A 13486-nucleotide genomic window follows, 5' to 3' on the forward strand; every position below is an offset into this window, starting at 1 on the left:
TCAAAGGTTTGGGTTGATAAGATTAAAATAATAATAATAATAATAATAATAATAATATTACATTTTGGGAAATGTCTTATTTGATCAAAAATACAATATTGTCAAATATTACAATTTAAAATAACCTTTTGATTTTAATATATTTTAATAATGTAATTTATTCCAGTGATGGCAAAGCTGAAACAGAAATCATTCTAAAATGCTGATTTGGTGCTCAAGAAACATTTCTTCTTATTATTATTATTATAAATGATGAAAACAGTTGCACTCATGCGCTGCTTAATATTTTTTGTGGAAACAATGACCTTTTTTTTTTCAGAATTTAGTAAAAAAAAAAGTTGAAAACAGCAAATAGGAATGTTTTGTAACATTATAAGACTTCACTGTCACTTTGGATCGATTTAATACACCTTTGCTGAAAAAAATTCATGTTTTTTGAACAGTAATTGGTTTAATTAAATTATTTGAAGTAAAAGGCTGTGCAGTGTTTTTATAAAGATAAAAAATGCATAATCATAATTTTACACAAATGTAAACAAGATTTAAAAATGATTTCATATGATCTGTTAACATAAAAATGTACATTTCTGGCATTGGTATAAACATGAAATGGCAACACCTTATAGGTCCAATACATTAATATTAGTTCTTGCAATTGTGTGAAATAACAATGAAAAATCCTTTTACAGCATTTTTTAATTTAGGTAATGTTCATTTCTGCATACACGTAAAAAAATTATTTTGAATTATATTTAGTTGCTGTATTATGAACAAACATGAATAAATAATCTAGATTCATAAATGATGAAAAAAAATTTTTTCATTGTTAGTTACATAATTAACCTCATTGTAAAGTCATACCATTAAAATAAACACAAGACAGGTACAGGTATAGTCAAACATTTGCACACTTGAAAAACAGTCAGTTCAGAGGTTGAGGCAGACACTCTTTTAATTATTATGTCTCCGTGGGTTTGTCTTTTGAAATACATCGAGAGAGATCACCACTAACAAAAACGTTGAAGTGTGAGAAAGTTACACAGTCACTCTAAATGTGTTTGGTACTGTCAGGGTTTTGAATACTGTGTGACGTATGGCACAGATCTGTGAAAACTCCGGACACAGTGAGAGTACAGACGCACCTGAACTCTGTATGGCACACGAGGATTCTCAGTAGTACACCTGTACACTTCCAGGGGCACAAACAGTGAGGGACACTGGGGGAAACTCTAGAATTAAGACTTCATATTTGGTACAGATAAGACTATATTTATATTAAATAAAGTAGCATCCCAGATTATGTAATTTCAAGAATGCCAAATGATTGCATGAAAGAGCCAACCCTGTTGACATGATTCCTAATCAGAAACAGTGGTGACAGATACTTTATTGTGTGTGCGTCTATCAGACTGTGAGAACGACTGTGCTACACTGTCAATATGTGTTCAGAGTTCAACAAACAGAGCTGGGCTCTCACACTCATTAAAGACTATTACATAGAATACATTGTCATGCAGGAGGGCAGAATCTATGAATATGGTACAGGAGAATTTAAATTCACTGAAAATGAAAGCATCTTCCTTGTTGACATTTGTAGGGGCAATGTTTCAAACTGAGTAATACAATTTATTGGATGAAAGTGGGGTCTATCCTGCCTTGTGTTTAGGGCATTTAAAACAGTCTTTTTGGAGGGCAGGAGGAATATTAGAGTATTTGGACAAGATGGTTAGGCAATTATGAGTATGAGGAAGGTATCTAAAGTGTAATAACCAAGAAAAATGGAATAGTGCTGGCTGTTAAGGGAGAGAGTTTGTGACTATTGGAGTATAATGTCTGCAGTGGAGATGCTATAGTTGGGGGATTGGGGGCAAGTTAAGGGAGTCCAGGGCGCTGTGGTAAAGTTCTCTTAATGCTCTCAGCAACAATAAACGACAAAACATCTGATTAAAAAGATGAGGCAGGGGCTCCTAAAGAGAGAGAGAAAGAGAAAGAGAAAGAAGAGGAGTGGAAAGTTAATAGCCCTGAACTGTATGTGAACCTGTATAATACATGAATCATTGTAAATGCTGATACACACACAAATATGCAAAATACACACTAAAGGCCAGTTCGCACCAAAAACTAAAAATATAAAAGATAGCTATATCAGCGTCCACACCAACGGACGATATCATTCTCTTTATTATAAGCATGCAGTGCAGTTTCATCATGTCATCTGCCGCTTTAAATGCTTGAGAGCTTTAAAGCAGGATGAATTCTGATTGGCTGTCAACATTTTATTGTTCATTAGCTGGAAGAAAAAACATTCTGAAAATGATTTCAACGATTTTGTTTTGTGTCGTTATCGTTATAGGAACAATAGGGCTATTCTTTTACATTTAGAACAATTTTTAAAATTATACTTAAATCATTTAATCACCTGGGCCATAAGAATTGTGTGTAACAGAATCTGAATTATCCTTATTTAAAAAGATGCTGATTGAAATTGATAAACTGATTCAACCACACAGACCAATAATGTCTTACCCCAAGGACGTGAACTCTGTTGTAGTAGGAACTAAAATCTTTACTGAGAGACACCAAGAATCTGCACACCTGACAGACGAACAATACAATTAGGGAAGGCTGTATTAATCAAGCCAAGACAGCAGATAGAATAAGACATGACTAGTTGACTAAATTATTACAAATACATTAAATCAATTTACATTACAAATCGATCCAAGCATTTTTAAGTACCTGTTCTGTTCTTAAATTAACTCTGGCTCCACCCCCTTCATGCTCCAGGATCTGTCCAGATTGGTCCAGCTGCTCAGAGAATGGAATGAGGTAATTGAAGAGAAGAAGCCACTCCCCCTAATGATGAAATGGCAACATTACCATCATATAAACTTTCCAGATCATAGAAAGACAAAAACAGAACTTGTTTGAATACATTTAGCATATGTATTTATACATAGCAAATTGAATACTTAAAAAGGATGCAAAAAAAAAAATAGGACAATGTTTGAGTGTGCTTTTACAGAATGTTAGTTACATATTGCTTTACCTCCTCTTTCAGTGCAGAAAAGTCCAGCTCTGTGCCTCCAGGGATTTCTGGATAAAGACCTACATATTTCAAAATAGACATGGATATTATTTCACAAATAGACACAATATTATTTGTTACATTACTACTTAACGTGCAATTAATCAAAAGGCCCAATGGAGAAAGATGGGAATGGATTTCTCTACCTCAGCTAATATCGCTAAATTGTACACAGCCCCAAACATCACGACCAATCAGAATTCAGTCACACTTTAACTAACTATTAAATATGACTTTTGCCTCAATAAACAATAAATTAATAGTTAGCAAAGTAGTCAAATGTACATATTTGGTAGGATTTACTAGGATAAGGGATGTAGACTATGTTCATGAAGAATAAGGCATTAATATGTGCTTTGTATGTACTAATAAACAGCCAATATCCTAGTAATATGCATGCTATTTAGCAACTAGTTAATAGTGTGAATTGGACCCTGAACTAAAGTGATAACCAGAATTCTGCACCTCTGTTGCACAGACTATATTGGCTATCGGTAAATTCTGTATATTTTATCTACATTTTGTCTATTTTTATAGAGCACATGCATCACTGCTTTTCTGTAACGACAGTCACTAGCAGTAAAAACAGCATTTGCCTAATAAAGTTAGGACTTTAAACATGTATACAACAGCAAATTGTTAAGATTTGCGTGTAGTCATCCTGCATACGCCTTAAAAAACAACCTCTCCAAGTTTACTATCTTGACATTATTACTTTGATCATAAATCACAAGCCAAAGCACTACAGTGTGTGCGTGCGTTACCTTGCTCAACCCCTTTCTCATAGCTGCTGAAGAGTGTATGAAGACGAGCGCAGTTATACATGACAAAGACTCCACCCCTGGGGCCCTTTGTGGACACACCACTGTCCCGCTGCACATCTAAGGTCACCTGAAAAAGAGCTGTCAATCATCTCTGATGCAGGACAATATATTCCACACATGCACATGCAAACACACTCACCGGACTTGTGTGTACTGTGGACAGCAGTTCAAACCTCACGGTGGCTGAGGTCATGACTCTAATGATGTCATCCCATGTCTGACCTAAAATAGGATGAAGTAAATCGGAAAATATGTTTATATCTGGTATTAAAATGCATCACAAACGTTTCTGGGCTATTTAAGTAGCTTTTTAAGATTGCAGAGATAAACACACCTTCAACTTGGTCTCCATACTTCATTTCTGAGGCCTCTTTCATCTGAGCTTTTCTTAACCTACAGCAGCACACAAACATTGTAATCACCAGACTTCCAGACAGTAGTATTTTTAATATAGAATTACAAAGAGTTGTTGTATCAGTTGATAGAGTTGCTGTTCTAAAGTTTTTGCCTTACTGAAGATACTGAGCTGCATTCATCTGAACGCCAGGAGTTTTAACAGGACCGCAAATCACTAATCTCTAAAAGAGAGGGAGAAAGCAATCATTCATTTCCAGCAGAGATTGTCTAAAATGTAGTCACATCCAACTGTGCACCATTTGAGCAAGAAATTGTGCGTTCATCCATTTGGGAGCATTACAATGACTTGTTGTAAAGACTTTTATTATTCTTTTGCCTTTGATATCACCAAGTGTAGACCTAAAAAAAACTGACAAAATTTACTTTAACCAATTATACACACTTAAAATGTACAGTCTAACTCTTCCAGGAAGTGGAGCATAAATATTGATCAGACTTTAATTCAATCAAATCTAAATGTAACTAAAATACATGACATGTGGAGAATATTGTGGCCACAAACTAAGAATTAATTCCCATTAAGAATTAGTTCCCTCGGGTTTAGTACATTTAGTAACTAATTTGTTCCCTCGTTTTGATGTAACTAAAAGAAGGGAACACATTATAACATGGCCACAATTTAGTCAAATGAGAGATCAAATTCTTGTGATGGCCACAATTTACTAATTCATTCCCTCATTTGATTAACCTCTTATGCTCTGGGACCATTTTTGGGGATTTCCGCCTGGATTTGGCCAACCCAAATTGAAAAGCTTCCCATACCCACATACAGTGGTCTAAATATACAATTTTGGTGTCATTTTACAGGAAACCCTTTGTTAAGTTACATAAACCACTGCTAAAAGTGATAAACATGTAAGTATATTCCTCTGTGTTAGTTTAAACTGTGTGTTTAGTCAATTGTGGCCACAATTGACTAAAACCTATAGGGAAAAAAACAAACAAAAAAGAACTAGTCTTTCGATTTGTCGCACACAATCTTCCTGTTACAGGACAGAATATACAAAACAGAGAACCACTGTTTAGCATATAAAACATGCTGGTACAGCCAGTGGGCAAATGTGTCTGTGTGGGCAGAGGGTGTGAAACCTGCACTGCCGTTGCACCCGTGGCTCTCCACAGCATGGCTGTTTGCTGCTGACGAAACTCATCCTGACAGGAAGTGACATGTAGGGCTGTTGCCGTAGAGACCTGAAGTAGAGAAATCCATTATAAGTGTCCATCAAAAACATGGTAACACACTATAATTTAAATGATCCAGACAGAGGGTCCTTTTAACTCACAGGGAAATCTACAGTAGCACTGTCCAGCTGGGCCAGATGACACAAAGCTTCTCTCTGCACTGAAAAGAAAGAAATCACAGACTTTTGTATAATACAGAGGAAAACTGAGGCTAGTTTATTCACTCAAACACTAGGAAAATATAACTGGAAATTGTAAAATGTTTAAAAGAAAAACAGATAAAGAAACTAATTTTCACTCATCACAACGCTAGTATGAGACAAATCAAATTTAAAAGCCAATAACTATAAATTATTGTGTATTTTAGGTGTTGATATTTTGCATGTCATTTATTGTCATCAAATTTAGGGATTCACTTTATTAAAATCATTACTACTGATAAGCTGATAATAATTTTCATGTTATGGCTGATGAATGACCATTTTGAAAATCATATCACTTTAAATAGCGCAGCCAAGGGCCGGAGGGTGTAAGGTTTGGGGACCACACGGTTTCGTCTCTGCTCTTTGCGGATGACGTTGTCGTGTTGGCCCCTTCTAACCAGGACCTTCAGCATGCACTGGGACGGTTTGCAGCCGAGTGTGAAGCGGCTGGGATGGGGATCAGCACCTCCAAATCCGAGGCCATGGTCCTCAGTCGGAAAAGGGTGGCTTGCCCACTTCAGGTTGGTGGAGAGTTCCTGCCCCAAGTGGAGGAGTTCAAGTATCTAGGGGTCTTGTTCACGAGTGAGGGGAGGATGGAACGGGAGATTGACAGACGGATCGGTGCAGCTTCTGCAGTAATGCGGTCGATGTACCGGTCTGTCGTGGTGAAGAAAGAGCTAAGCCGTAAGGCGAAGCTCTCGATTTACCGGTCAATCTACGTTCCTACTCTCACCTATGGTCATGAGCTTTGGGTCATGACCGAAAGGACAAGATCCCGGATACAGGCGGCCGAAATGAGCTTTCTCCGCAGGGTGGCTGGGCGCTCCCTTAGAGATAGGGTGAGAAGCTCAGTCACTCGGGAGGAACTCGGAGTAGAGCCGCTGCTCCTCCACATCGAGAGGGGACAGCTGAGGTGGCTCGGGCATCTGTTCCGGATGCCTCCTGAACGCCTTCCCGGGAAGGTGTTTCGGGCATGTCCAACCGGGAGGAGGCCCCGGGGAAGACCAAGGACACGCTGGAGGGACTGTGTCTCCCGGCTGGCCTTGGAACGCCTCGGTGTCCCCCCGGAAGAGCTAGAGGAAGTGTCTAGGGAGAGGGAAGTCTGGGCATCTCTGCTTAGACTGCTGCCCCCGCGACCCGGCCCCGGATAAGCGGAAGAAGATGGATGGATGGATGGATGGATGGATGGATATCACTTTAAATGCTAAACATGATTTTAGGCATCACAACATATAATTTTCAGTTAAAGAAAAAAAACAGCATTGATTTGAGATTTGCTAAAGATTACATTTAACAGTGTTATTAAATCACTTTAAGTGAGTGTTAAGATGATTGCAAGGATAATCTAAAAGAAAAATTTGAGAAAATAATCATGCATAATTAAATATCAAATATCGACTAATGGTGACAAATGAAAATAAAATGTCAAAATCAGATGATAAGCAACAAATATTGCTTAATGATTGTAAAAGAAAATGTAATAGCAATATCTCTTTTAAAAAAAATTTAATTAAAATATTAGCAACTGGAACTGTATTGGCTGATGACAGGGTTAAAATAACAGAAAACATAAATAAAATAATAAAATAAAAATCCAAACATTTACTGACCAAACAGACACAGTTCTTGTATATAAACCAAGTCATGAGAAATTGAACCCGTTATGTCCCGAATAAAAACACACACACTCAGATACTACAGCTCACCTGTGCAAGTGCCAAGACTGGGATCATAACCCTGAAGGTTCTCGTCCTGTACCACTTGTTTGAGGTTTATCCTAACTTCCTCTTTTATCCCTCTCTTCTCTCCCTCTATTTCCTCTCCTCTGCTTCTCCTCTTCCCCCTTTCCATTTCTCTGTCTCTGTAGGTTGAGTTCTCTAAAGCTTTTTTCATCTTTTCCTCCCTGTCCTCATTGGTCCGGCTGACAGGGACTGTCGGCCAATCAATGCCCAGTGTTTTCAGGAAGTTGACGATGTCACTCTCCTGTGGCAAAGCTGGACAAAAGGACACAGTGTACCTAAATGGAATGAATAAAGAGTTGATTACTTCTCCATTTTGGTCACAAAATGTATGCCAAAATCATGAAAGTCAAAGCACACACCCTTGTCTTCTAAGCTGTGCCCCGAGGTGGTCGGCAATGAGAATGGTTCGTAGCTGCCCCAGAGCTAGCGTATCGGGAGATGGCACGGCTTGTTTGGTGTGGAGGGCAGGGCAGTTGATGAGGACACAGCCCTGTCTCTGAGCTGCAGGTCTCAAATATGGCATTATTCCACATAAAACATGTCTGAATGCTGTGCAGCGATCCACACACACACGCAGCCCTTCTGCTGTCACCTCAGTCGCTCCTATCGGCAATACACCGCTGCCATGAAGAGAGCGAATACCACTGAGAACATCAGAGGGAACCTGGACATTGGACATTAAATTCAAACATTTGTTGAAAATGGAAAAAACCAACATGAATGCACAGTGAAATCAAAATGTAATTCTTTTTTTTATGGAATGGTTTATTATAAATGATTTACCTGGGCACATCTTAATTTTTTACAATAATATCTTTAGTGAAAATAATTAACGTCCCCTCCCCCCACAACAACATCTCTTCTCTGATAGCATGTGCACTGGTGTGTGAGGGCGGGACAATAAACCCTCCCTTCCAGCAACCTGCCACTCACATGAGATCACAGCAATTAGCAAATTACAATGATCCAACGATCCAACGATCCAATAAATTCCCGATGGACAAAATCAAGTGCCTGCGATTTGTATAGTTTGAGAAGCCGTTTCACTCGAATATACTTCACAATAGTGAAGAAAAAGCGATCACAATTTATGTTCTTTTTAATGCTAACTTTAGGAACTTACGGTGCGGTTTGACTTATTGCGAAATTGTGAAATTTCACAGCAAATACTGAGTCATTTTAAATAGGAATCAGCAAGATCGGGAGTTTCACAAGAGAGCGAAAAAGCTCCCCACGAAGATTTCACTCATGTTCAAGTTGGTCACATGAAATCGCCATGTTGACAACAGAACGCTTCTTGGTTTGAAAGTGACTTCTGTGTGGCACTATGGCGCTACACTATAACAGTAAACAGTTCTGTTTTTTGCCCATGGAATTTCACTGAAATGTTGCTAATGTGACCGCACTTTTAGCGCACGTGTGTTAAATTTGATGGTAATGTCACTGACATACACAGAGAATAAACTCTACGTAAATATTAAACCCAATTAAAGTCGACATAAAATGGAAGTTGCGTGTCTTTTCTTCCCTATTGTGATCTATCCCACAATGAAACAGCTCCTCAAAAAAGAAAAAAATGTAGGACGGGACTTGATTTTGTCCATCAGGAATTGATTGTTGGATCATTGCGGATTTATTGCTGTGATGTCATGTGAGTGACAGGTTGTCCCTCCCTTGTGCCAAAGAAGTCATCAGAGATGTCGCTGCAAAAGGGAGCAGTTATTTTGATCAAAAATATTATGAGGGCACATGAATAAAAAATATATATGTGCACTGATATACCATTTAGAATAAATACTGCAGAATTGGGGGGTGGGGGGCTAAAACATATGTATTCATTTTACAATTACACATTCCATATACATTACTTATAATTATATAAGTTGCAACCAAGTTTTAAATTAGAGCGTGCTAAATACACACACGCTAACAGAAGGCGTTTTCGCCAGATGTGGCAACATTTGCTGCACAAGCGGTTTCAGTTAGGCTCCGTATCAGACATTACAAAACACAAAAATGGTGTGTTTTAATACATATTGTCATTATTATTATTAGCATTATAATTGTTGTTGTTGATTATGATATTATTTTGTTGTCGTTGTTGTTTTATTGCTAAACGTTTTGTTTAAAAGGTAATTTACACGATTAATTTCTTGGGGTGTCAAAAGACAATTCAGTTGTGTGAGAAGAACCTCAATAAACTGCGTCTACAATACATACAGACAGAATTTGTTTTTGTTTTTTTTAAAGCTGCTGTCCGTAACTTTTTTTGTGTTCAAGATTTACAAAAATTGTATAATGAGAATATACAACATGAATCCATTTTCCAAACCGTGTTTTTGTCTTACCCTGAATCATTATGGTAGACTTATAATAAGTGTTTATATTGGGACTATTTCAGACCGGTCTGGTAGGAACCGCTGCGGAAGAGCACAGTCCCTGCGTGACTCGCCATAGACATAAACAGAGAGAAGTAGCGCCGGCAGCAATGTTCTTCCGCGAGACGCATGCAGTTCTGTTTATTAACCGCTAGAGCGCAAAAAGTTACGGACTGCAGCTTTAAGATTTGACCGCTTGAAAGTCATTGAATTACTCACACTGCATAAACCAAATAAGGTTTCTTGAGACCTAATGAATCAGGAAATCATAGACTTCGTGGTTCTCCCTTCTGACTTCTGATTTGATGACTTCCTGATTCAATAGGTCAACATTAATGAGCGTTTTTTTTTTTAAATATTGACATATCCTGACCCAGATCTCACGGGCAGTGAAGAGTTAATCATTCTGCCGCAGGGTTCAAATGTTTGGTCGATGCGACCAATGTCAACAGTCTAGCTGGAGCCCTGCGAGTCTGTGCAGAGCTCGGCCTTATATTCTCACAATTCTGTGTCAGCAACTCTCTCTGATGCATAACCTGACGTCCAGGCAAAAGCTTGAAATATCCAACACGGAGACTCAAGCCATGCGTAAAATCCCCATGCGGAGAAGCGCATCTGTCAGTGATGCAGGCCAGAAGAGCTCATAACACAGAAAATAAAAAAACGCACACATAAGCACATATTTCAGACTGACCTCTCCCCCCGCGTACAAAGTCGTCAGAACCGTGTTGGGTGACAAGAAGTCGCGATTTCTCAGGTTTTTGGCGCTGCTCTCCTTGAACCAGAGCTTCTCTCGCTCACGGCTGATTTCGGCTTCATTTTCAGCGTCTCCCCGCAACGCTCCGCTCAGCGCTTTGACGGTGGACACGATGCTAAAAGGCACAGCTTCCTCCATGATTAGGCCCAGTATGTTGACATTGTTATTAGTGCATGAATTCGAGGATTGTTACTGAGATTGCCTGTAGCAGCACTGCGGTGCTCTGCTCAGATTGATCACCAATAAAAACAGATGTATGTATGGGGACCGGTACGTTAAGAAATGCCACTGGTCAGAGGGGGACATATTTTTATGCTACACTAGTTCCTGGTTGGGACCTTTTGAAGGCGCCATTTTGGGTGTGGCAAAATCAGATCTGTCAGTGACAGAAAAGAAAGTAAAACTCTTCTGATAAAATGCTTTTGTTCCTAAGCTGCAGTTTTATTTTGAATAATATAAACTACACTTGTTTGATATTCCAGGGGTTACTTTCCTTCTTATCACAGATATTTTACATATTAATGTACTTCACACCAAAAATACAAATTGTATAATCTTTTTTCACTCTCTGTTTTTAAACCCACATGACTTCATTTATTGCACTATATTACAAAACATTTGATAGCTTTCGGTAAAGAAAGGAGCATTTACAACCTTAAAGTATTCACCATTGCTTTATTACATACATTTTATGGAAAACAGCAGCTTGCACATTGTAATAATTTCTCATTTTCTGACCTAAAAAACCTGATAGTGAGTAAATGATAACAGAATATTCTAGTTTTGGGGCGGTGACATATTCCTTTAAGACTTTTTCCTCTTACAATATACGCAAACCTTTTACTCTATAACAGACATTTAAATAGACTGTTTCCGGAATATTGTTTCCAGGAGAAACAGTTTTAGCATCAACACATTTTTAACAATTAATTTCTGATGAAATACTCAAATGTTTCCTTATGTAACAGTAATAAAACAATATTTGTAAAGGGTTTATAGGAATCTTTAGAAAAACATATGATAATGAGATCTAGTCCCACTTCACACTGAGGCATATTTGAATGCTGTTTGTTTGGATGTTTATTTGAGTACTTCTGCTTTGTTTGAGTCAGGTAACCATTTGTAAGAGCTGAACTTGGGCCAAATTACGTTTCACTTGTTGCTTTACAGTCAGATTTGGATATGGTCCCAGATCAACTAAAACAGCAAGATAGGCTCAAATATTTCACTTTGAATCCTCTGGCCAAAGTAAAATCTATAAATAAAATCACCAAAAACCTGCTTCAGATCAGTCAGCTTTTGAAAATACATACCTCTGTCATTCATGTCTATAACACAATGTAAATCTAAATAATTATTCAGGCCTAAAAGTGAAAAATCCATCATGTTATGACAAATGTTCTTAATTTATTGAAGGATCCCAGTGACAAAATGAAAATATCTTAAAAGGATTCTGTGATTTACTGAACACTGGTAAATTCTGAAGATTTTTGATTGTCAGGAATTGATGTCAATCTTGGCTGACACGAAGTTCCCGGTGGCGAAACATAATGCTGGCGATCCGGGAGAAAACGTGTCATTCCAGAGCAACATCTGTACTCATATACACATGGTTTGCACAGACACACACATTTCTGAATACACTTTTTTCTTACATTTAAGCAACTATTAACTTAATATTGAATATAGTTATATTCAAAGACATTTCAAAAGTAATACAGAAGTTCAGTATCATATCTGAAGGAAGCCAAAAGACAATTTTCAACTTTAAGCTCCTGCAAGAAAGGAGGGGCACAGAATCCATAGCCAGCTATCAATCAACCAAACAGCTGCATTATGGGTTCCGTTACCATCCAGACTGCTGTGGCCATTTTCACTGACACACCGTGAAAAAACACATCCAGCAAAACGTCACCATTCAACATTATTCCAACAACATTATAACCACAATTATTCCAATAAATTTCAACCCAATTACATTCATCAAGTGTTCCTGTAAGTAAGTGAAAATGAAATAACATTGAAACAGCTTTTACCACAAACAAGTTTGGTGTTTCCGCAAAGAATTAAACTTGTTTATTTATCTTGCTGGATCTGTAGACTTGTGTCTTGAAAAACCTGTTCCCTATCAGAGAAGAGTGGGCAGAGAGAAGGAGGGAGAGAGAAGAAGGGGGGTTATGCAAGTTAAATGAAGACAAGATGAAAAGAGAGATTAAACAGGATATAAAATGAACTAAAGTAAGTCACGTGAAGTCAAATATAAAGAGGAACTAGCCTGAAATATGAAGCTTCATTTTAGAAATAAAAAACTTGATAGCACATTATAAATATTTTGGTGAATTCTAGTTGAAGTGATCTCTTCTCCTTGTTTTACGTGAAGATTTCCCAAACCCAGTGAAATGAGTGAGGGGAGAAAATGAATGAAAGAGTTTATCAATGCACATTTACATGCTTATTTTTTCCATTTCAGTGCGATCAACTTGCAAAATAGAAGAAATGAAAGGAACAAGTGGAGGGAAGGTGAAGAGAAATGAAAGAGAACCACTTGTCACTGTGATGAACAACAAGAGAGCAAGACACATTGAACATAAGATTAAAATAGACAGGTATGAAAGAGATGAGATGAATAATTCTATGTTACCTGCTCCTGTCATTCCTCCTCTTTCTTGTGCGCACTCCCTCTCTCTCTGCTCCCTGGCTTGTGTGAGTTTGTCAGAGAGTGTTTGCGTATTTATGCCTCCTGACTTCCTCCTCAGAAATCTGAGGAACATTTTCACTTTCACTTCTTCACTAGGCTGCCCACAACCTCCCCCCTCCAAACATCTCAATGTCTTTCCCTTCTCTTTTCTCTTCACATAATTCCTGTCATCTCTCTTTTAATCTTTAAAATCTATT

The 13486-nt window shown here is 37.9% G+C and overlaps 1 protein-coding gene across 1 annotated transcript; it reads right to left on the reverse strand.

Annotated features, from left to right (window-relative positions):
• Positions 1-387: 387 nt before the first annotated feature.
• Positions 388-10853, reverse strand: dalrd3 (DALR anticodon binding domain containing 3). Its single transcript, XM_079828094.1, has 13 exons — positions 10529-10853; positions 7816-8120; positions 7421-7731; positions 5613-5671; positions 5419-5520; positions 4426-4490; positions 4247-4305; positions 4052-4134; positions 3853-3979; positions 3050-3108; positions 2740-2856; positions 2527-2595; positions 388-1967 (listed from the first exon to the last, which is right to left on the reverse strand). The coding sequence occupies exons 1-13, from the start codon at positions 10727-10729 to the stop codon at positions 1848-1850; spliced, it is 1677 nt and encodes a 558-aa protein (XP_079684220.1). The 5' UTR covers positions 10730-10853; the 3' UTR covers positions 388-1847.
• Between the last annotated feature and the right edge of the window lie 2633 nt (positions 10854-13486).

The sequence above is a fragment of the Gobio gobio genome, assembly GCF_949357685.1.
Source record: "Gobio gobio genome assembly, chromosome: 10".
Classification (NCBI taxonomy): domain Eukaryota; kingdom Metazoa; phylum Chordata; class Actinopteri; order Cypriniformes; family Gobionidae; genus Gobio; species Gobio gobio.